Source organism: Trematomus bernacchii, unplaced genomic scaffold (assembly GCF_902827165.1).
Source record: "Trematomus bernacchii unplaced genomic scaffold, fTreBer1.1, whole genome shotgun sequence".
Classification (NCBI taxonomy): domain Eukaryota; kingdom Metazoa; phylum Chordata; class Actinopteri; order Perciformes; family Nototheniidae; genus Trematomus; species Trematomus bernacchii.
The window spans coordinates 4,081,111-4,106,783 of record NW_022987588.1 but is presented as its reverse complement, the minus strand read 5'-3'; the positions used below and the strand labels follow the sequence as shown (position 1 = coordinate 4,106,783).

The following is a 25,673-nucleotide window of genomic DNA, read 5'->3' as shown; positions in this document are numbered from 1 at the left end:
AGTAAGTATTATGTTCAAATATTTATAGTGGCAATGACTACGCAGAAGGCAGTAACTGTTAGAAACAATTCTTGAAACATTTTTTCTGAAGAACCACATTTTGTTGGATGAGTCACTGGTCTCAAACACAGAGGACAACCTGCTGTGTTGAGTTTCTAAGGTTTGGCTTCGAACAGCGAATAAATAAACTGCAACAAACAATTGGAAATATCATGATATAAAAGGGTATTTTGTTTATTTTGTGTGTTACTAAAAAACAAATGCACTTTTGTATTATTACTGTACATCCTCTCTAATAAAAAATACACTTTAAACTAACTTTTTCTAAAGGACACAAAGTCCCAACTTTTTGTCTTGAAACTACACTTAAGAGTGAGAGCCTTTCGTTTGTTTAGGAACGCCTAGAGGGGCAAAAGTCAGGACGTAACATCGAGGTCTCTGTTCCACTAGTTCCTTTAAAGCTCCCATGTTATGCTTTTCCGGTTATTACCCGTCCCCTTGTGTGTTATGAAGGTTTTTATGCATGTAAACGGTGTGCAGAGTCAAAACCCTCAAAGTACACCCTGTAGCGAGTAAAACTCTAACACAGAAAATACCTCCCCAAAACGCCTCGTTGGAGATACGTCACTGCCCATTTGAGTCTTCCATTTATTTCCGGGTACGGCCTGATGTCATGCGGTACCCGGAACGAAATGGACCAATCCCGAAGAGCTATGGCCACACCCAGCGGCGCTGGCCGCACCCTCTGCCAGCCTAACATTTACTGTTGGAAGCTCTGGTTCAGTTCACAATCGATCCAGTCATGCCACTGCCAAGGACCTGTTTCCTGAAATGTGAGGAGAAATCTGAGCTGTTTGTCCTACCGACGGAAGAACCACGACGAAGTCAGTGGTTGAAATTTCTTTTTAACACTGTTCCTTCAGAGGTTCGAAGAACCGGCATTTCACAGACGAAAGCTTCCAAAACATTGCCCAGTTTGAGGCCGGATATGCACAGCTTGTTTGGACCGTTTGGAGCAGGGGAAGATTCGGGTACACAACCTGTAAATTTGCATTGTTATTTGTGTATTTATCAAACAAGGTATCTACCACGACTGGTTAAATGTGTAAACCGGACTCCTAAGTCATTGACATAGTGCTAACTGGGCTAACTAAGTTGCTAGCGTTTCCATATATCAACTCCAATATTAGCAGATCGCCTTACATACATGTTCCTCATAGCTGGATAATGTCTGCAGTCACACACGAAATAGTCATAGACCGTATACTCCTGGTGATTTACCGTACGGTCAGTCGCGAAACGTAATTACATTATAGCTGGCGTAGCGTGTCTGCTACCGATCTAACCGACGGAGCTAGACCTTAGTTTGGTCGGAAAAACATTTTTGTTATGCTACGTTGCTAGCGTTTAAATATATCAACTACAATGTCAGCAGATGGCCTTACATGTTTGTCATGGCAGGAGAATGTCTGCAGTCACACACACGGAATACTCATACAGTATACTCCGGGTGATTTACCGTACATTGTGACAGTACATGTACATACTGCATGTATAGCTAACGAGGCTAGCTGTATGCTAGCGCAAAACAATGTATTCATGCAAGTTACAATGTATAACCGAACGTAGCAGAATACCCGTATAATATTGCAATTATAAACACGTTATTGCTAGCCTAATATGAACCACTAGCTTTTGTTCATAGTAGTTTTATTACACTCCATTATAGTTGCCGTTCCTCCAAGCTAACGTTCATATCGTGCTAGCTACCAAGGTAAACAAAGCTAGGTTAGCATATTAGCAGGCAAGCTGTTCATTAGATAGATCCACACTCCTACCACAACTACTACTAACGAATCTAAAACAACTAAGTTTCTCTAATATTTTGTGATTTGCATTTGATTTCGTCCAGCCAGATCCTGCCGGACAATACATGACTGGACTACCACACTGATGCATCCTCCTAAAAAGCCCCGGCTGCTATAGGCAAGATGCCGACAACGGGGAGTAATTGACGATATACCGTGTATATATGTATATTTACGTTCCGTTTTGTACATTTCTAAAAATAAAGTTGAATGGAAATACTTAGTAGGCCTACCCTTTCTTCCCTGAATTATTTGCTCCTATAACATATCATTCATATATAGCAAACCATGATTTGATTTCTCATCAAACAGTAGTAGTTTATAACAGGTAAAAATAACTTACTCTTTGTTATGACAGGCTCGTAGGCCACAACGGAAAGACAAGGAGACATACACGAGTTTACAAAACCACGGCACATTTATTGTGGTAAATGCAGAGATAGGTGGTCAGGGGAGAGGATCGCTGAGCTGCTTGGAGAGAGAGAGGGGCCCGTGTGACTCCGGGCAGCTGGCTAGCACCTCGGCTCCGGCCAGGTGTCCGTGATCGCGCTGATTAGCCTCTTCAGCTCCACCCCATCGTAAGACAAAGGCCCTGGGGCCGTCACACTCTTCTATAACAACAGTTGTAGGTACAGTTCGGTTAGTTGGCGTATAAAATATACGGCTGTACCGACGCCATGATAAGACTGATGTTCGGCTGAGAGCAGCCGTTTAGACATGGGCGCAGCCTCTCTGGTGGTTGACTAATCAGAACAGAGTGGCCGAGCTGACCAATCGGAGCACACTAGGCTCACAGGGAGGGGGGAGCAAGAGCTCCAACGAGTCGTTTAGTGGAGAGAGTGAATACTGCTGAATACACATGCTTGACAGAGATGCTGTATGCGAAACCAATGTGAGTTTGGAAAATTGCACAGTATAAATCTATTTTAGTATACCTCAACAATGTAATTATGATCAGTGGAAATGGCCATGACATGGGCCCTTTAAGTCCATGCGACCTCCCATCTGGCTTTTATTTCATATTTCTTGTGTTCAAGGGTTTACTTTTTTAATCAAAACAAGACAAACCATCATGAATTCGTTTTAGAATTGAATTACAGCTTGGAAAATTACTCCAATAAGAATTTACCAGCATGGCAGTGCAAATATTTACGTCATCATAAATACAAGTTTTATCCACAACAATAAAAGTATCCAATGTTCTTTTTAAGTCCTTTTTCTATCGTCTTAGCTGTAACCTCTGCCGTCTCAAAACGTCTTATCAATTCAGGACACTTATCTGCTCATGTCACAACATGGGCCCCGAGGATTAATATCTTCTGGTTTCTATCAAATAAATAAAACATGTGGATTGTCCTTTTCAACAAGGCTATCAACAAAACACAAGATTTTAAAGAATCTTCTCAACATCAGCACATGGCACAATGGTTGCAGAGACATCAAATAAGCACTGACTAAATATTGAAGACCTTAAACTGAACTGTCACATTAATCAATTCATAACCTGAACTGTAGAAAAGCTCTCACTGGACATCCATTATAATCTTCTCACCTACTTTCACAATGTTAGCATCAGTTTCACACCTCAGTAAGCATTTTTGGTACTAATGATGAACTTCAAAAAGGTGCATCAGTGTCAGCTCTTCTGTACAACTGTGTACAACTGTTCAAATGTATGGCACGGTAAATAAATAATCTCATAGTCTAACTGCATTATTCTCTCTTGCTCTCCATCTCTCTCTCTCATCACTTTGTCACTTCATTGTGAATCAGTGCAGCGCATCAGTCCTGCTCAGGAGCTCAGCAGCTTGAGACAAAATCCCAGCAGCTCCACAGCAGCTATCATGTCATTCCTCTGGGATCCAGGAAGTGGTGAGCATTAAGATGTGTCATGTGTAAGAGAGAGCCTGCTTAGAGTTGTGTTACATCCTCACTCCTTACACAACGCCACAACTTCACTCAGAGAAGTCAGGAATATATCAAACAGCTCCCAAGGGCAGAGGGCAGATGAAGAGCCAAATTAAAAGATGAAACAAAGTGGGGAAAAGCACAGGATATTCTTTCCTGCTGTGATTATGAGTATTTTGGGATGTACCTCAATTTCCCAGTGTTCCTGTAACAGAGCTTTGAAAATGAAAGCCAGTTTAAACTACTGAAGTCAGTGAGTGAGTCAGGGACTGTTATAAGGATTCCAATAATAATGTTTTCAATTTTAAGAAAATAGTTGTTATGACTTGCAAATCCATTGAAATCCTGTTTCCCCACTGTGTGGAAGTAACAGGGAATTACAAGCAATGTCTTTTATTTCATTGTTTTTTTTTGTATTCTACATGGATCATAAACCAAAGAAGTGGTAGATTTGTTGCCCCTGTCAAGCAGCTTTAGACTCATTGCATAATATCATGAAGGTGGCCGCAAAGATATTGATAAGATTGTTTCTTTAGAACTAGTTAGCAAGGGACAGCTACCTTTAGCTTATTTGACAGCTTTTTTTTGGTTTATTCGGTTAGACGCTGTGGCCTGCTATCTAGGAATCTTGCTAGAGATTATAATCCTAGACCTAACCGACTACTATCTAGGCCGGGTATACTAACTATTGCCCAACATGAAAAAATACAGCCTCCACTATCATTTTCGCATTCGCTTAAATGCAAAGGAACATCATAAATCACAAAAGGGAATTTTCCTGTTTTAATACTGTAAACCCATACTTTTTACCTCATGATCATCCCAACATAAAATCAAGTTATGGTAACTATCAAAAGTATTAAAATCCTCTATGAGAAAATCCCAAAGTGCTGTGAAGTGATAAGCCCTCAAATTGACGGATCTGTTACTCAAACTTAACGTCCTGGATTGTATTTCTCACCAGTTCCGCAGGGCCTGAACGCCCGCTCAAATAGTACTGACCTTGTTTCAATTTTATGTTTGGTTTACATTAGAAATTGAGCTCAGTGGGACGTTTAAAAATGATGGTCAAAATATCAATTATGGCCTAACTAGCAATTTCACTGACCTTAAATGTTTCAAAATGATTGAGCACAAGAAAGTTAATAAAACTGTAAATTGAGAAACAATGTATTACATCTGAAGCTATTCCTTCAAATCTGACAGGACTATGTCAGTACCCATCCACAAATCACCACTTTCCTCCCTCTGTGTCAAACATAACTCACAACAGTCACAGAAACAAAACTGACGGAAACTGTAGAGAGGGGATACGTGTCGATGCTTTTTGAGCATCTGTCACCAGAGGTTTCTCAGTGTGACTGATATTATGTTTTGTATACTGCATGTAGAAAATCTAATAAAAAGATACAGAGCAAACACTATCTCACAAAGTTGATAAATTATTATTCTCATTCAGCCACATGATGTCCTTCAAAGCAACCTTTTACGCCACAGTAAACAAATTTGCCCATGATTCAAATCACACAAAACGGTCTCATCACTAAACACTCAAATTCTACAAGTGGTTCACTTTAAGGATATTTGTTTGGCTTTGAAAAGGTCTCAACAAATAGGCAACAACTGGTATTCAATGTGCTTCATTACCTACTTGCAACACTGAGAGCAAAGCAGAAATGCCATATTTCTAGCTTCAAATGTTTTCACACATTTTTTGTGGGATTCAAAATGCATTAGGTGGTTTAACAAAGACAGACAAGAAAGATGTATAATCTTTTTAAACGGTTACCAGGGCAATCAGGGTTTACTCAAAGCTGCAATATTATGTCATCAATCTACTAAGTGCAAGAAACAATAAAGGCTCTTTGCACCATTAGGTAAACACAAATTAACCCTCTGTGCTTTCCTTCCATTAGGAAAGACCTACAATTTCACTTTATTATTATCTGAAATCCAAGCTAATAATGACCTAATGAGCTGACTGGAAAAGTTTCATGTTAGTCAAGTTGGACTTGAAGACCAGACCATGATCATGTCACAGACAGTTGCTCTATATTTGTTCTGCCGAAACCGACTCCTGTGTTTGCGTTTTGTGCACTGATGTTTTCACAGATTTTGTATGGGATTTTTTATATCTATACACACAAAACAGACAAGCACACTGAACTTTATATTCACTATCTTGTTGACACGGTGAACTTGCTACTGTAGCAAACAGTTGATCACATCCAGCAGATCGAGAACAACATTGATTTGGAGTCACGTGTTTGGCAACTTGACAAATATAGGTCGACATTTAACTCTGGTTTGGACTCTACCAACTCCTGAGGGGAATATCTGACTGCTAAACGCTCTACAATGAACACCAGCTATATCTGCTAACTTTGTCTGTCTGTTGTTTTGGTGCCGAGCAAGTAGCATACTGTTGGGTTTCTTTCCAACTGGAAACAGCTGCCTGCTGCGACTAGAAATGAGGCAAATGAGAGCTGAACCTAACCAATAATGTCAACACATGGCTGTAAAAACCAAAACAATTAGCCGATGATGCACGGAAACTCTTGTAGAGCTGATAATGGGTGATAATTATCTGTGGGTTTGTTTCTTGGAACAACACTTATCACAATCAGGAAGTCATTTGATATATTGTTAATCTAATAATGATGTTGGCCACTCAAATCCACTGAAACAAGTTAACAGTTCAAAGCTGAAAATACAAAAGATCATAATGGTAAGATTTTAGGACATGTCTCGTATGACATGTATAACAAAAGACATGTCAATATACTCTGCATCACATTATCCATATACCGATAGTCCTCTTTCTAATTACAATGTCAGAGTATGAGACAAAGATCCCAGAACCTATGAGCCAGCTGATCCATTCCACAGTTTCTCGCCTTTAACTGATCTCCCATCAGGCCTAACCATGAGGGAGCAGAGAGCAGCTCCGTGCACGGCCTCTGAAACCGTCCTCCACCTGCAGGCCCAGCGGCCAGTCACACTCTCAGGCACCCAGCCAAGACTGCATGTCCCATCATTCCTCTCACCTCTGCACGCAAGAGCATCTGGGAGATTCTCTATGTGAATTCAGATTTATTTTCTACAGACATTAATGCTTTCTCTCTAGAGCCCAATTTTTTCTACTTGCCCTCTTTTCCATTCTCTCTTTATACATACACTATATATACATTCGCCCTCATGTGTGAACTGATTTGTATGTCAACCTGATTGTCTCTCAGAGGGAGGCAGAACATCAGCCAGGAACTTGAATCTCATCATCCCTGCAGCCGGTCATATATCTCAAGAGCAGGACGGAGACAGCCCAAATTAATTAACTGTGGAAACTGATGATGCCGCTGCCATTACCACAAAGAAAACGAGAGCCAGACAATGTTTCCTGTTGACCTGTGACATACAGACTGCAGATACACGCACCTTTATCTCTTTTTCCAAATTACCACAAAGGAACATAGGAATTAAGGCGTCAAGGTTCAAAATAATTGTGTTCCGTATTAATCACACACTTGTATTATCCGTTTTATGTATTCAATTGCAATCCAATTGAAGACTGGTGCACTCCTTTATAAATTATCATTGGCTAAACTGTAAAACGTGTTATTTTAGATGTGATATCCCAGAGCCCTCGAAACACTTGTGTATTGTTGGAAAAGCTACTACAGTTCAGCCATTTCCAAACTTACAGCATTGTTTCTGTAAGAAACCTAGCAACATGGCACGGTGGTTGGAGGAGGATATATTTAGCCAACCCTGCTGTTATTCTAATTGTAGGAGTTCTTGTTTGAATCTTACCCATTAATTACACTGCTGTTTCTTTGTTTCCACAAATTATTAAACTAGCGTGGGTATGTGGCACAAATGAACTTTGCATCTTGAAGAAAAATCCTTTAAAATACTTAAATGGGCATGATTTTGGAAAGAAGCTGAATTTGAGATTTAGTGCCCTTCCTCTGAGGACTAGGTGGAGGAAAGATAGCAGCAGCATAATCTGAGTTATTAAAATGCATATGCATATTTCAGTTTACACTATGGAAGTCTCTGCTCAGCAACAATGCACCGTAACGAGAATATTTTACACTAAATAATTCATCATTTAAAACTTGATACAACAGAAAACTGCTTTTATACACATGAACAAGCATTTTATGAAGGGGTGAATAAATATGCTGACGCAGTCGTGAAAGCTATTACCACATGAACCTGTCACAACACTTTATAGCAATATACCTGCAGACCGTGTAAACACGAGTCTTTAAAAAAAATTGTTGCCATCACTCTGACAAGTGCCTTTTGCTTATTTATGTCTCTACTTTGGCACTGTTTTTAGGATTTTATGAGACACAATAAATGTACCATAGATTTGTCTCATGCACATGCCGAAACATTTACATTTCCAGGGCTCTCCAGTGCAAGGTTATAGCCATCAAAATACAGTATGTTTCGCCTTGCCAGAAACTCAAACTAATTATTTTGGGTCACTGCTTCATGAGTGTGAGGTCAGCTAGAGCTTAAGGTTAAAGCTCCAGTATACTCATGAAACAAACAACAGCGACGGCATTACAGCGCTGAAGCTTCGGTTCGGACTCTCGGCTCTGTCACACACAATAAAGTTGAGTCTCACTTGATATGCTATGAACCATCCTCACGTGGATGCCTGGGTGTTCTATGACCTGTACTGTCACGCTGCTGTCAATGAGCCACTGCTGTGCTACTGACTTCATACATCCACTGCAATTCTGCTCTTTCTGCAACCTAGCTATACTGTATGTCCTTTACATTCAATGTTTTATAAAAATGCAAAGCCAAAGAAATGTCTGTGAGCACCCTTCAATTGTGTGGCTTTATTACTCATGGCAGTTCATGACATAACTTTCTCCCCTCATGTTTTCCACCAAATGCCCTCATTAGAGCCCTGTCCGTCACCGCAGCTATTTGACCCATTTAATGACATTCACAAAGTTTTAAGATTACGTCTATGTGGTCATTTGCACAAGTATTAATGCTACACACTGGCTGCAGGGTGATACGTACTGCATCTCCATTCCTTCCACTCAGCAAGTTCATTGCTTAATTGTCTTAATGAAGTATGTTCACTTAGAGACATGCTGGGACATGAGAATGAACATTAAGGGTTGGCCAGCAATGCCAGTTGTACAAGACCACATCAACCCTAAGGACAATTTACCAAAGATAAGACTGTAATATTGCTGTAAAGCAGAGACATGGATGAAAGGATATAAAAAGCATAGATAAACTTAGAGGCTAAGTGGAGGTGCAGTCTTTACATGATGGAAACTTGTGATATGTTAGGAAAGTGAATAGTTCTGTTGTGTGCTGAAACTTTGATAAAGCTTGTAGACTAGTTGAGTTAAATTGACAGCTTGTAGTTGAGTTAAATTGACAGCTTCTAGAAATCGAATGACTCAAAACAGAGGCTTTAGTCAAGTAATGCAAACACCTTGCACCAATATTTCAAAATTACATTCAAGGCAGGTGGCTTTCATACAACCCCATGTGGTTCATTAAAAGAAAGCTCCATATATCAACCTTATGGGCATCAAAACAGCTGAATGAATGACCGCTAACTTTGAAACAATAAAGTAAATACAAAATATATTTACTACCCCAACTTCTGTAGATAAAGCAAGATAGAGTGGCTAATGGATTTCATAATGAGAGGGAATTGAAAGGGATGCAGACAGACTATAACGATGATAAAGGATATAAAGATGAAAGGGCAAACAACAAAACAAAAATATCAAGAAGTGAAATATCATATATTTCGAAGGGATATATTCCATGAGAAACATTGGAGGCTCACAAACGAAAAGCAGTATTGTTGTGGTTTTTGTTTGAATCTCCTTCTGTCTAAGCTATGATTCATCACTTAAATGTAATAATGTTGGAGAACAAGTCTCTGGCATGATCTCACTCCATGGCTTTAAATTCCATTTGTAGCATACGATGATGGTGGCTCTGCTCAAACTAAGACTTCAGCTCTTTAGAAACACACAGGCACCTATAAAAAAAAAAACCTCTCCCCCTGATAATGAACCCCATACTAGCTAAAAGACATACATTAGATGCACAGCACAACAAGATCTCATTCCCTCATTGCTGGAGCAGAAGGCGCTTAAAGAATCAACACTACTTCATACTTCTCTGGATGCACTGTTGGTGAAGGCTACAGAAAGAAAGCCTAAGTTTACTTTAAGTTTTTGAGTGTGTGTAAAGAGATAAAAACAACAATATGTGAGGTACAACAAGTACAAGTTTCTATGTTGACAAAGACTGGCAGTCTTATTGATACAGCCCAGTTGGCTTAGTCTCTCTGTGTTCTCTCAGTAATGTTGTGTTACTAAAAATACAGGCCTAGTGGGCACAATACTGGTAACCCTGCCTCTGGGTCACATTTTGACAAAGCTACTAGCTCATAACTAAGGTTGTTGGTTCACCTCTGAAGCTGAAGCCAATCTGTTTATTTGTTTGACCGTGAACATTTAATTACTTTTTAGTCATAAGTAAAAGTACCTACTGCACCCCACTGACACAGTCTGCATCTTGGCCTACCCAGCACACTACTGGCTCTACCTGCTGCTTCAGCACAAACACTGACAATTGTGCCCACACCATCAGTTTTTACTCCTAAGTGAACCACCACAAAGTAAATGAGGGCAAGTCTTACTTTGAATGTTTAGGACTTCCCATCTCAGAAACAGCAGACAGAAAATCTCAGCTTTGATCGATTGTCTGCATGGTGAGGGGCAGTAGCTGCAGCTCTCAGTCAACTATCACTGCAGATACTACTGTTGCTGTAGCTCATACAGTAGCATAGTATTGTAGCTTACATCTGACTGACATGATATCATATTTTACTCCTTTGAAACATTTTCAACAAGCCACGCTTTGAAAAACTCACAGGTGTTGTGTAAACACTTACAATACTGCTGTTTTTAGATTGTTGAGATATTTCAGGTCTTTTTAAAGTTGTTGAACAAAAACATGATTCCGTTAAAAACAACTCGACTGCCCAAAACAGGCAACAAACAAACATGGCGGAAATGACATGGCTTATATCCCTTCTACGAGGAATATGCGTAAAAGTGAGATAATTAATGTAAAATCTAATACAAGTAGGCCTATGGACATTGTTAACGTTCTAATAAATATAAATACATATTTGCATAAAGTATTCAAACGTAGTGTTGCTTTTACGAGGCCAATGGGTAGGCTATTCAACTAGCCTACCTGTTTTGCTAGGTAGGCCTAAATGCACAACTTAAAAAATAGTGTCCTCCTCTGCATATGTTTCCCCGTTGTTAGGAGAGTTTTAAGGTAATTAAAAAGATGTCTACACATTCGTGGCAAGTGTTTCCAATGTGTATTTCAAAGTAGCAATGTGTCTCTAATGCAAAGGCACAAACTTGGTCTCACTTTGGCGTGACATTTATCGAAGGGAAACAGAATGGGATTAAAATGGTGTTTGTTTTTGATAGTAAACAGTGTTTTTGTGTTGCTCCTGCAGTGTCAGCACGGTGCAATAGTCCCGCGACAGTATTATGATGATCTACTATACTGCAGCTGCAGTGTCGAGGAACTGCTGCTGCTGAGCCCATCATCTTCAAACCCACAACATGAGGTAACAAGTAGCCCGCACTACAGCTGTCCACCTGGTGCTTTTACCTACAACAGCCTGTTGAAAATAAAACCCACTGGAGCTCTACATTGTTACATTTAATGACATAGGCCTACTAACTAAAACTGTTTGTGTGATGCATCGCTTTTCTACCAAAAAGGGGATTTGAATAGAAACCATTTCGACTGCTCAAGTGCAGGGTTTGCATTAGTGCAGTGGAGCCCAGTTCCTTTCAACATGCCTTACTCGCACCTCAGCTGCTGGCTTCTTTAATACAAAATCAACTCAAGCGCTCGTATAAAATCACATTTCCGCATGATGAATATTGGCCTGCAACAGCCGAGGGAGAGACATGAAAGAACTGTCTGTCTCCTCCGACTGTCATACTGAAAACACAGCGAGTAGCCAATTTAATCGAGAAGTGGTGTTGCAGAGGGGGGAATGCTGCTGCAGTAAACCCGGGGATGGAATAATCTGGTTAGGGGGAATCACGTTGGACAGAATAACTGTGCGTGGATTTGCTCCATTGAAACAGCATCCAGTGTGTTTGTACTTGTGCGTGCGTGTGTGTGTGTGCGTGCGTGTGCGTGTGCGCTATTTAAAAAGTTAGGAGATCATGGTGCCGTGGTGATGCAGGGGGGTCTTTTGTGTCTGTGCGCTGCGCGTCCCCAAACCTGGGCTCGCCGATAGTAGCTGCACAGAATAAGTTGTTCCCCCTCCCAGCGCCTCTGCATGATCCACTCGCTGCATAAATATGATTGCAGATCTATCACTATTACAACAAAACAAAATAACGCAGATCCACACACACTGTCTCACACATGCACGCACAACGCCGGTTCACAGCGAAACGGAGGAGTAGGCATAATGGTGATGAGCTTACCACTTGGATTCTTGTTTTTCTTAAGACTCTTGCCACAAAGACACTGCAGCATATGCGTTCCTTTGCTGAAAATGTTCCAAAGAAACCACATTGATTTGGGCGAAGAGCAATCCAGTGGCTTAAACACCCAGATATAGATGAGATCCTTGCGGTTGCATAATAACACAATTGGATCAGTTTTCCAGGACAAGGCTACCAATTGTACCATAGAAAAATAGGCTATATCCAAGTCCTATGCGCTTTCATTCACGTGTCAAAATATTCAGTATCTGTGAGACTTCGAAACAATGGTGTGTTTTCTTCTTCTGGCGTATAAAGGATTCCTCCTCAACTAGTCGATAATAGAAAATATACTCTATAAATTGCATGTGTCGCACCGGGAGGAGACGGGCCGCCAGTAAACAAACACAACTAACGTGAAAACAGTAAAACACGGTGGATTTCTGAGGACAAAACCATTGCCTATTAGTTCATCACTCTGAGGAGAGGAGGGTGGATCTGCACAGCATCAAAAGCCAAGGGAGGATGCATCCTATGCACAGACTGCTGCAATGATAGCCCCAACAAAATACCACATTGCCGGATCAAGTCCAAATCTTGTCTCCTGTAAACCAGCTGCTTTGGCGAGGTCAGATAACGCCAACCTCAGTTCTCATTTCTTGTAGTCCCACACTGCAACGGTTCTGTAAAAAGCCAGGCTTGGGTTCTTGGTGTGTGTCCGTGATTCCTGGAGTGTGCGTTTCTTCCTTTCTTTGTGGGGTCTTTTCCTCTTGAGCTGTCTCAGCACCACGCCACTGGCATCTCCAAAAAGTACGGTGCGCTTATACAAACATTTGCATGAATTTCCTTCAGCGTCGGACCTCTGTTAGAAATAGACCGGTAGGAGGGGTTAAATTGAAAGATTGACTTTCCATTACGTAAACACGTGGTTTCTTCGCCGTCATTTCAGTGATGCTCTCGGATTTTTTTAGGATCGCACTCACTGAGACTATTGTCCCAAATCGTTTCAGTTTGAATTCTTGGAAATGACGCAAGTCACAGGTGTTAAGTCTCACCTGCGATAGATTAGTTGGGGAGGGGGGGGGGCGCTTCCCTGTGCTTGTGTCAAGTCATCTCTGAAGCAGGACTACAGAGTAACCTACTGTATAGGGCACTGCAACAGACCACTATTACTCCAGCTTGCAATGTTGAATCCAATATTAGCTGTAAAAAGTTATTACAGAAGAGCACTAAATACATGTTTGAACTATATGGATACCATATAATCACTTATGATGCAGCATAGATACATTAAAATGCATTAAACTTTACCTACCACCACCAATAAAGTGATGATAAACAATGAATTGTTATAAATACATCATTATGTACTTCAACACATACAATGACATCTTAAAAAACTAGTCTTCTACAATATGAAATGGTACACATTTCAGAGCAAAATGGTTACCGTTTGACATAACATTCAGATGCAATATGTGTAGATTCCTTCTCCACTGTTTTTGTTCCCTCATCTCTAAGGGGCTGACTAGTGTTGCTCGTGACAACTGTTTCCACTGTATGACTACTTTTCCCTAAGGATTTAAAGGTTTTCCATCACAGACAAAGGGAGAAGAAAACAGTGTTCTCCCCTGATTATGCCCGCCCTCTCCGGTCAGGTGTTGTGGAGAGAGAAAGTGTTTGTCTTTTGTGGAAACACTGAACTTTTGCCTCTCGACACAGACGCAGATTTTAAATTAAATTTGGAACCAGTCGTGTTTTTGCTGTTTCCCCTCCTGTATTTTTTGCATATTTCCCTTCTAGGATTTAATCATCTGTCAGCAGGAATCCCTCCCTTCAAGCACAAATGGCAGGAGTCATTTTGTCTGCCAGTGTTTGGAAGTGGACCCATTAGTTGCTCGATATAGTTTTGATTCCACTCACAGGTGTTAGATACTGTTTGCCAGGATAAGGAATACAAATGACCAGCATTATTGCCCTAGCAAAAAAGTGACCTATTTAGAGTTTTTTTCCTTCTCTCCTGTTATTTTCAATGTATTAGTAAGGGATGAGTATTGAATTCCTGCTTATAAGGTGATTTGCTGTAAATATAAGCCTACGGTAAAAGGCTGATATGTACTTATAAGTAAACAATGTTGCACTATCATTGATCTTCCATTTTCCAAATTACCTGAAAAAACCATGTAACATGTATCCATCTGACATGTAATACCTTTACGTTATATGGCTCTGAAGATCATCTATTTTTCATAATCATGTCCCTTTTATGGACAGCTTATTACTGTTGAACTGCGTGGAGGATTTATAATCAAAGGCTTATTTTATCCAACGTAATGTCGAGTGATCAGAAGCCGAGGTTTGTGCAAACAATATTAACCACAGTGCAGGAAGCTTGATGAGAAACTGGAGGGGTTCATTAGTGGGGTTGTGTTGTGTGTTCATCTCAGAATTACAGCATTAATCCACTTTAATGACCTAGTTTTGCAGCACACAGGTCTTGTCAGATGCATGTGATAACTGGTTCCTCTGGGGTGTGGGCCACTTTAATACAAAATGTTTCCTGATTGACTTTCTTAAGACATCATTATGTGTTCGCTGTGTCACTCTTTAAAGGCCAACTGTAAAGAATACCTTATTGATTTCAATTACTGATGGAGTTTTTACACGTTGTCTACCGGCTAAAACACTAAGTGAACATACACCAGATCAGGTGCACACACACAAATATCCAGTATACTGCAAAGTGATGCAGTTATTTAAGACATTTACATGTGTGCTGTAGACTTACATCCGCATGTGTCCTGTGAGGTCAATTGGATTCATTGGGGATCAGCAGTAGTGGAGCAGTGCACTGCAGGCTCTCCGGCTATCTGCCTCTGCAGTGGCCTCTCGTGTCATCCTCACTATCGATCTGTCTACTCTAATGTAAAGTATCATAGCACCCTGGAGGATATCGTCTGACAATTTTGTCAGCGATGATTAGAATACTTCTTTTTGATTGCCCAGGCTGCGGCCAGCAGGAAGTGGCTCCCTTGTGACTTTTCAACAGCCTCTTTTCTCCTGATGGGGAAAAACAACTTGATTTAAGATGCAGAGATAAATAGACTGGTTCTAGTTTTTCTCATGGTCTCTGTGGTTTTACTGTACACATTTAAAAAGGCTCACACGTGGGGGAGTGTGAAGATTGCAAGAGTGTTATCATTTGGAAATATATGGAGAGATTCATATCATATCATCTAATGTGAAAACATATATGAATATTTAGAGAGGTATTTGATAACACCAGTTAATTTAATTATTTTTGGATTTCTTAGTAACAGTCTGCACACGCATAGTATACGGTATTTGTAATTTGGCTGATGTGACAGAACTAAGTTAAGGCATAATGAATTTAGCTAAAAAATGAGTATTGAATCAACATGAATAAGTCACTTTAAAGCATAAATGCATACACACATCAATGGTTAATACCAAAATAAGCTCTTTTAAAAGGCCTATCATTTTGCTTTTAATTTAAGTAAGAGTTCTTCTCCAAATTGAATGAATATATAAAGGTTGCATGAATAAATAGGCCTAAAAAGTGACCTCTACAGCATTGTAAAGCACCATGTCATCTTGGTTAATGATGAAAGGACAGTGATTTTAAGAAAAAAACACACTTAAAAAAATGTACATACTACTATTTTGGACTATGCTGAAGATCACTTTGATAATTAAGTTAATTTTGCTATGGATATATGGCAGTGTCATTAATTAGTGTGAACAACTGTGCAAGGCAATGTACAGTTTTCTAGATCATAGATTAATTATAGTATTGTGTTATCATTTAAAATAAGTGTTTTCATTCTATCCTTAAAGCGGAAAAAACAACAACGAACCATTACGTTTCATAATCATCTTGATATAGTCCAATTTAGACACGTGTGCAACTTTGCCCTTGCCATGTCTATACTTTAAGGGATTTCTAGACCACATGTTCAGTAGAACTATTAACACCATCCGCTCCAACGCACCCGCAGCCAAGACATCTACCAATCACAGGAGAAGCATGAGCTTGGTTTGGCATTGCTTAGGGCAAGTGTTCACTAAGAAATGAACAGCTGCTGTGAACTAATTTATGACCAAACACTTTATTCAAACTCAACACACACACATTTTTGACAGTAAACAGTCTAAAAATAAATACAAACCCAAAATGACCTCTATTTATCCTGAAATGCATTCATTCCCTTGTTCAAAGACACAGTTGAAGGGCAGAATCACTTACTGTGCTCCACTAGGCTCAAACTGCAAGAGTACAATGTATCTGGCAACTTGTATTGCACAAATCTACAAATATCAGTTTGATCAGAATTGGCAGATGTGCACACAACACATTAACATTTTGCCTTCTGAATATTTTATTTGTTTAACACATATTATTTTATTCACTGTCAGTTACCGCTCGCTGGTACTTGGCCAAAACATAACATCATATGCGATGTTTAGACTTTAAAACCTCTCCAGTGCCTCCACATTGTGACTAATAGGGCAAAAGACCAATAAGACAAATTGAGGAATCCCACACACATAATAACCAACTCCTCTTTAAAATCCATTGTAACCAACAGTATTCATTATTGCAGAGAGATAAGGGCAGTGACACCGGCCTATTGAAAATTCAGGCACTCCACTTTAAAGCAAGCCCACATCCAGTGAATATGGAAAGTTAGACACACAATTGAATTATATCCACCAGGATATAAAGCAATGTGTCACGACCATGTTATCATGATCCAAGGCCTTTGTGTTTGTACAATATTCTTACAGCTTACATCTGTCTACCATGTGAATGTCATGGTTTGCAATTCAGCAAAGTAGGACAGCTTAAAACGGTCTGCATGTCAAAAAAATAACTTAACATCTACTAAAACCAAGAGGCAACCTCCAATGAGGAAGTGCCTAAAACTGAATAATCCTTGAATGGCCAGTTCAGGCTGGCCCCAAAAGCGAGAAAATAACCATTAACCCCTTTGTGAAATTCAGTTAAAATGCCCAACTAAAACAAATACAGCCTGGTAAAAAAAAGTTGTTAAGTTCTCAGTTCATGAAAACAGTAAGGGGTTGACATTATAATACAGCTTAAAGCTGTGCATAGTTAGAGCCAACCAGGATCATAAGAATCAGGATCACATGGAGGAGGATTATATATTTCAGTTTCATGTTAATTGAGATAATTTGTTGTTTTTCTGCAGATTTTAAACCAAGTTACAAGGAAGAGGGACCTTGCCAGTAACCAAGATGCTGAGATGTTCGAGGAGGTGAAGTTGCCAGGGGTAACAGGAGAACATTTATAGTTGTGAACAAATCCGAGGTTACATTTACACTGAACATAAATCTGCTTTTGTGTTAGCTCACTGCAGCCGACTAGTCCAACATGTTACTACTCGGCCTCACTCCCATTCATTTATCATCCTCAAAACTCTTTCCACTGTTATGCAACAGCACTTTTTTTAACTTGTAAAGACTGCTTCTTTCATTATTTATACCCTTTCATAGCACATATCTATCTGGGATATAGGCCTGTATGGGGTTGAGTATTAAAATGGGGCAAACTTCCTGCATTCAGAAGGAACTGCAACTGCTACAAACGGTCTTCAGAAGAGCCATTTTTAGAGGAATAAAGCCTATTTCAGAGTCATGGCATCTACTGTTCTTTAGCTCAGTAATGGAGCAGCAGGGCTGAGAGTATCGTGCCTTCGAGTCGTTACCTATTCTACCATCCATTAGCTGAAAATTGTGTTGACTTTAAAACTGCTAACTTTAAATTAAGTGTGAAGGGTCTTCAGATATGGTTAGAGTTGACGTTTTGTGACTGTTAACCACTGTATAATTCTGGTTTAGGTTTTCACACAAATCAGGGGGCAGGTCATGGAGCAAAGATAACAGTCCCGTGCAAAAGTCAAACATGAAATGTCATAAAGTGTTTTCTGCATTTTTTGATACCATTACAAAATGATGTACAGCGTGCCCTATCATACGAGGTAAAGGTAGAACAGGGCCAACTCTGAAAGAAGTAAGTAGTGTGCCCCGAGATGTGTCTAATGTCTGTTTCTATTTTTAAAAAGGTCAAGACAGGGTTTGTTATGCTTCAACAACACCAATCTGATAGATGATCACCATGGAGAAGAGAGCTTTAAAGGATTGAGGAGAGAGCTTCTGTTGGCAAAGGTTCCCCATTCATAGCGCACCACGTTAATGAAGTGATACATTTTGACCAACTGAGGTGTGAGGGGTACACATGGAAAAAAAATGAAGGCTTGGTTGTTCCAACAGACCAATATTCTTTTGTGATTTTATAAGGCTTAGTTATGAAACTCCTCCATCGCATAGCTGTTCAGTAACCCTAACAATGAGGCTTAGAGCCAGCGTGATACAGTCACCTCAACAGTATCTTCTCCTGGGACCTGTTACCGTAGTCACTTTCCATCACACAGATTTAAAAAAATAACAACTCTCCTGCGGATCTCACTGACGTTCTGGCTGACCACAGGCAAACTTAAAAAATATGAGATTGAAGGAAATGTTGCCATTCTTAGTGCGATAAACACATAGACATGTAAAATCAAGCCTAAAAAATCCTTAAATCATTGGATTGGATTGCTCATTAAAGTTGTGCTATACTATTTTATGTACTTACAAAAAGCCTAACTATTAAATAACATAATCAAATAGTAATGGTAATGGATTTGAATATCCATCGGATAAAGACAAAGGAAATACACCATGGCTGTTGGAGTAGCATGAAAGTAATGTAACAAAAAGACCAAATGGCTATATTTGATCACCTTTCATTTGCAAATGTTTTTATTTTCCACATACATACATTTGTCCATCTAGGCTTAAGGATTAAACTAGCTTCATCTTAAAAACATTACACATAAAAACGCACAGACACGTTTTTGTTATTTGTATCAGGACTTCCTGCGCCTCTCCCATCCCAAAGAGACCGTCTTATTCCCACGATGGTGCAATGGAAGATCCACTAGTGCACCATTGAGACTTACCTGGAACTAGAAGCATCCCCAGCCATTCAGGACAGGAAAACAAGCTTTGTCATCTTGAAAGCATCATTATCTCCCGTCTTAATTGAACATGATACACACAAAGCCTACAAAAAGTATTTATATTTTGTATTGTAGATGTTTATTTTGTATGTTACCACATTCAATGACAATGGATATAACTCAGTTTTGTTTCACAGTGATCATTAAAAAACTAACTTTAATCAGGGATAAAAAAGAAAAAAAAGAAATCATCACAAAACACTTGAGCCTCTCCCCCCTTTAAAATAGCACCTGTGAAGAATCCATGCTGAAACCGGTTGTTTTTAGAGGTGATATTGTAAGTTGAATCGATATGACGTGTGAGTAATCAAGTGCTTTTGCTTATTTAATGAAGGTCTGACTTCATTCTTTGTCAACAGCTGTAAATCTGCTGAGAGCTGCCTATGCTCAAAGTGTTTGTGTGGGTAGTGAAAAATGTTCTTTTGTGCTTTTATGTCTTTGCATGTTCTCTCTTCGCTTGTATGGGTTTCCTCTGGGTGCACCTGTTTCTACAGAGCAAAGGCATACAGGTTATGTGAAGCACAGTAGAGACTATGTTTTTCCCAAAGCTGTGAATGGTATTATAATTGGTCGTACGCACAGTGTGTGCTGGGATAGACTCCAGCTCCCTGCAAGCTTAGGCATGTAGAGTTAATGGGTGGAGTTTGTGCTAGTGATTGCCAGAATGCATGTGGGTATAAGACAAAAATGTATCTTTAGTGATATATTAAAATCTGATGTATGGTGGAAACAGAAATATACCACTCTTTTCTCAACCTGAAAGTTGATGGTGGCAACATCATGCTGCAGTGAATGTATGTGATTATAAAGGGTCAAATTAAGCCTGCCGTCACAGGAACACATTAGGTCTCGAGCTTAGTCTTGAATTTGTGGTATTAACTTGGCTTTTCACACACAAAAACATATGTTACTTGACATAGCTTGAACCTTTTCACGAAGAGCTGGGGAGTAGTCCAGAAATGCTTAGTGGCTGCAGGCCTATAAACATAGACTGGAACTGCTGAAAGAGCTGCTTCTAATTGATATTTACTTGAAAAGGGTTGATTGCTTAAGCAGTCAATCATTTTGCGTTTTATAATTGTGATACATTTGGGTAAACTCATAGAGATTTAAATTCACTTTTAATATGAAAGATGAATTTCTCTTGATCACAAACATATCCCAATCACAAGACATCAACTGTGAGTCATTGTGGAAAAGAAAGTAAACATGGAAAGTCGTTTTGTAGGCACAAATATGAAAGAAGTTACATTATAGAAGCACGCCTCAATCATTATAGTGGATATGAATTTAGCCGTTTCCCCACTTGAGGCTACATACATTGACAAGGCATTTTTATATTTTGGAAATACGATGAAAAGGAGGAAAGCATGTGGGATATTGAGTCCCAGTCCCTATTTTAATTCCCTTGTATCTCCCATCTGTCCCATCAACACGTCTCTTCTAATACAACAAAGTAATAAATTGGACTGGAAGCATTTTACTGCCTATAATTCATTCATGAGGGCTCTTCCTATGCACTGAGATGTGACCGCGGTGGGAACAATTAATTGGCTTGTGAAGACATCCGTCAGACATGAAGAAGCCCTCGCCATGGCAGCTTTACAACAACTCATATTCTTTGATATCCTCGTTAAAGAATAGGTGTTCAATCATTTGCCAGCATATTTTTTTGAGTATTGACATTCTGCTGCACAGGTTGGGAATATAGGTTCTTTTTTATATAAATATAGAGTTCATTTTGCCAGTACACAGAATCCTGTTTGCATTGAATTCAGTTGGTGCATGAAAAGGGTGTCATAATGATCTATTACAGTCTGATCTATTACAGTTTCATAAGAGCTTTAGTTGTCTGGCATAGCATTTGAGTTATTAACAGTTGTTAGCTCAAGAATAATCTTCAAAGCCAGTAGGGGGCAATGTTGTAATATATTTGTTCATTCATGAAGTCACCTCAATGAGATTCATTCAAAAAATATTTGGTGATATGCTCGCTTGTGATGTACTATTCTGAAAAAATATTGGATATTTAACATGAAAACATGACAACACAGTATACCACGTTATAGCATGCAGTGCTATGTGTATATTTGCTGTTGTTTTGTATATGTATTATAGTTGTCTGACTGTAAAAAAACTAAAGTTCCCTTGCTATAATCAGACATAAACCTACCCTGGTGCATGCCAGCAGCTTTTCTGTGGGTGTCTTTTTGTATTAACTGTTGTGTGTTTGGTTATGTTTCCCAGTAACTGTCACCAAGGCTGTAGTTGCCTTAATGCAGCTAGATGCAAAATACAGTAGCCTACGCCCCTCACCTCATTCATTCAATCAAGTCATGCATTTTCATTAAATGTTATACTTCTACATTTAAGTTATTCATTTCATGTTCATGATAAATGTGATCAGATCCAGTGAACTCTGTCTCAATAGAAGTATGACCAGTGCTCAAAAATTGGTGTCACATTTTTTTGTATTTTCATTGCAGGCATGAGCGGTCTAAAATAGCATGAACACATTTTGAAAATTCAGTTTGTATGCCAGTTCATGTTCAGCTTTGAACTACAGCTCGTTTTACAGTCACTCTCTGCACAGCCTCCTCACTAATTAGCCTATCTCTATGCCTGTGTGCGTTTCTCTGTGTGGAACTTGCTAAACAAGCATCGTTTGAAACCATTCATCTCCGCTCTCTCCAGCTGCAGTCATGGCAACCATGTATGACTGGCAGAAAACAGACTGCAGTGTCTGAGCTCCAGTCGACCTGGACGCTTCAGAGCATGAACACACTCCTATGGGCAGACGAAGAGTTGTGATTTTGAGACACCAGGGCAACCATGACTGTGAGGTGAGAGGCCTGAATGCTATGTAGCTTACTGCTCACTTTTATGTGATTAACTCTGGACCATAATGCTAATCAAAACTATACATCTGTAAAATGTGTGTGTTTTATTTTTGGAGTTTGGGAGCATGTATTATTGCTCTTTTGTTTATGTGTTTTCTTGACAGGCACACAATTAAGCATCTGGCTTACCATCCAATGCGTTCTAGAAACAAACATCTGCAGCAGAAATGGGACAAGGCTTCATATGAATTACACAGGGAAAAGGTTAGGACAAATATTTGGTTTTTTTAAGTGACTAAATACCTGGCTATGAAATCCCATATTTTTAATGTTTCACCTCAAGCTTTTATTCCTATCTCAAACACCCAATTAGCCAACTCTTCTTTGGAATAATTCAGTGCTTTAAACGAGGTGTTTCTACAAAATGTAATTGTTTTTTTTCTCCCAAGGTGAGGTCAGCCAAACCAACAATAAACACAACTCCACAAGAGACCTATCGTCACCTTGTCAACAAACTGAAGACCAAAAAGGTTGCTGTTTTTCCACATGTTTTAAACTCAACTCACATGATGTCCATAGGCTCAGAACAAATGTGTTTGTGCTTAAATCATCCAATGATTAAACTATAATAATAATGCTGCGTTCACACCGGACGCGATGCGACTATTCACTTCGCTCTAATCGCTCCTATCGCATCGCTCTAAACGCTGGAGTTTCACCGCGGCTGCCAGCTGTGTTTACTCGCATCATTCAAACAAGACGCGCTGGCTCGGGAGCTACAACTACAACAAATGAACATATTTTACCGTGATTAAATTGTAATACACGTTTCAATATGATGCCGAAGTAACAACATACTGATACCGGTTAGTAAAAACCATGAATTAATGCTTGACAAGTCTGCAGATAAGACGGCAGGCGAAAAATCTTTTAAAATGCTTGTTTTCTGAATGAAGATCGGGTCGACCAGGCTAAGCTTGTTGTATATGCTCATTCCACACTCATAACAACGGCCTACAGACATAAATAAACTAGCGACTGTATTCGCCATGGCACAGACAGTCTGGTTTGTACTTGTTTAACTTTTGTCCAGTTTCTGAACAGATATGAGGAGCTGTGAGCTCTGTGTGCTAACTGCTAACAGCTAACGGCTGATGTTGTGTGGTTGAACCAAGCCCCCAGGAAGTGCGCCGGACTCTGATGAAAATATTCGTGCTGGCCAAACGGCGGTACTACACTTCCTTTTGGTTGCCAGGCCCGGAAACACTTTTTCCCATTGACTTACATGGGGAAAGAGTGGTCTGTAAATCGTTGGATAATTTTTTTTAAACTAAATGAACTACCCAGTATGAACACTTGTATAGCCCTTATTAAAAACATTCGTTCCTCAAGTTGTAAAATGTGCTAATAACGTTATTCTGAGAGTTATTTCCCTCTGCATTATGAACGCGCATCTAACCCACGGGACCGCGCCGCCCGGCACGTTCATGTTACGTGTTCAGCACTACATGCGTTTATCTTTACCCATGGATGCACAATAAGAACGGACCCATATCGCCTTACTGCCAGCCCACGGAGCTGTAATAATGGATATATTGCACATGTTTGCTGTAATTCATCATTTGTAAAATATTATACTACATGGGCTGTATGATTAAATCTTGTATATATATATATATATATATATATATATATATATATATACAGTGCAATAATTCTTTCATGCTAAATGAAGCTCTGTTGCTTGGATATCACTAGATCCTGTTACAGCGTAATATAAAAGTACATAACATAATTGATGTGTAAATTAGCATAATTACTAGCTAACCGCTAGCTGCTAACTGCCGCCTCGTTAATATCAAATCTATCATAACAAACATTACCATGCTGTCATGAACGTGCGGTGCTGTTACGTGTACGCAAATTGACGTGCTTGATGTGAACGAGCATTTTGGGGGGCATGGTTAAAGTTGCGCATGCGCTATGAGCGCACATACGGGTACTTCTCAGGCATGCCGGGTAATCTGTGACGTTTCGCTCTCTCAAAAGTTGGGCCATTTTATCATCATGCGCGAATGAGCAACTCTCATAGGAATGAATGAGGCCCCGCCTCCCACGCTGTATCCAGTTCTTATTATACATCCATGGGTTGAACGTCAGTGACGGCAGGCTGAGATCCTCACCGCTGATTGGCTTCCGCGAGAACGCGCCACGTGAATTTGACGCTCGAGTTGAAAAAATTGAACTCTCGCGTTTAACGCGGCACCGTTCAATCGCCTCAATCGCGTGATTTGCGCTGCGTCCACCGCTTCATGCGCGCCGTCGGAGCGAATTCGCGTCTGTCCGCGTCTCTGCATTGACTTTACATGTAATCGCGCCGCCCCCAAACATCGCATCGCATCCGGTGTGAACGCAGCATAAGATATTAATAGCCCAGTAGATATTCTGATGTTTTAACCTCAATTTAGAAAAGAAAATTGTTTCTTTTAACAATCATATATAATATCTCTAAGCTTAAAGAAGAAAGGACAATGACGAGGGAAAACAATATGCTTGAGGAAACAATTTCACGCATCATGAAGACAACTGGAAGAGTTGACAACAGGAATTATTATGAGCGAAAAAGGTAAGTTAAGGTTGGGAAAGAGCTATCAGTGTAAAAATACATAATGAAGTCAGGCAACAAGTTGTATTGCCAATAAATAAGGTGGCCTCTGAAACCAAAACCCCAGTTGTAAAGCATATGTTTACTCTACATTGTAGCCTTGGCAAGGAGAAGCGACAGCTGGAGTTGCTCCGCATTACCAAGGAGAATCAAATGATACTGCTCCGTCTGAGTCAATGCAAGTCACACTATAATGTGAGGAGCTGGCATGACGACTGGCTCAAAACTCTCAAGTTGATGGATAGCATAGCACGTTACCCACAGGGAAGGACAAATCAAAAGGTTAGATCCAACTTACGTTCATTTATCAAGCACAGTCTGTCAGTTCTGCACTGCTCCTCTTAAACTTTATCATATGATCTTTTTGTATAGCATTATAATTGTATTTTATGTGCCAAATACCAGGGACAAGAGAAGCGCAGTGATTGTAATAAAGAACAAAAGATCAGCGCGGGTGAGTCGACAAACAGCCCTTCAAGCAAAAAGGCCAAGGGCAAAGCAGAATCTAAGGAAAAGAGAAAAGAAACCATAGAAAGAAGACTGACCCTGAACCAAATCCACCAAAGGAATCCACCAGATACAGCTGAGAATCCTGGTTCCTCTGACACCAATCAAATAACAGATCCATTGCCTCACACTGCTAAAATTCTCTCTGCCGATGGATCTAAAATGCCCAGCACTCTTCAAACCTAAAACACTCCAGCAGGAGACTTCAAGTCCTGCAGAGGAATAAAATGCCTTCTTCTACA

The 25,673-nt window shown here is 39.8% G+C and overlaps 2 protein-coding genes across 2 annotated transcripts in view; one reads left to right on the top strand and one right to left on the bottom strand.

Annotated features, from left to right (window-relative positions):
* The window catches only part of fgf14 (fibroblast growth factor 14), a 93,448-nt gene extending 80,320 nt beyond the window's left edge, over positions 1-13,128 (bottom strand). The window contains exon 1 of the mRNA XM_034128418.1: positions 12,314-13,128. Within this exon, the coding sequence (XP_033984309.1) occupies positions 12,314-12,521 (208 nt within the window). The 5' untranslated portion in view covers positions 12,522-13,128. The remainder of the gene's footprint in view (positions 1-12,313) is intronic.
* Positions 11,201-25,673, top strand: si:dkey-83m22.7. The gene is made up of 7 exons (XM_034128417.1): positions 11,201-11,433; positions 22,114-22,262; positions 22,424-22,523; positions 22,709-22,789; positions 24,773-24,885; positions 25,023-25,206; positions 25,330-25,673. The coding sequence occupies exons 2-7, from the start codon at positions 22,252-22,254 to the stop codon at positions 25,615-25,617; spliced, it is 777 nt and encodes a 258-aa protein (XP_033984308.1). The 5' UTR covers positions 11,201-11,433; positions 22,114-22,251; the 3' UTR covers positions 25,618-25,673.

Coding starts and splice junctions, on each gene's coding strand:
- si:dkey-83m22.7 (XM_034128417.1), top strand. Junction 22,524..22,708: donor ATGAATTACACAGGGAAAAG/GTTAGGACAAAT, acceptor TTTTCTCCCAAG/GTGAGGTCAGCCAAACCAAC. Junction 24,886..25,022: donor AATTATTATGAGCGAAAAAG/GTAAGTTAAGGT, acceptor TCTACATTGTAG/CCTTGGCAAGGAGAAGCGAC.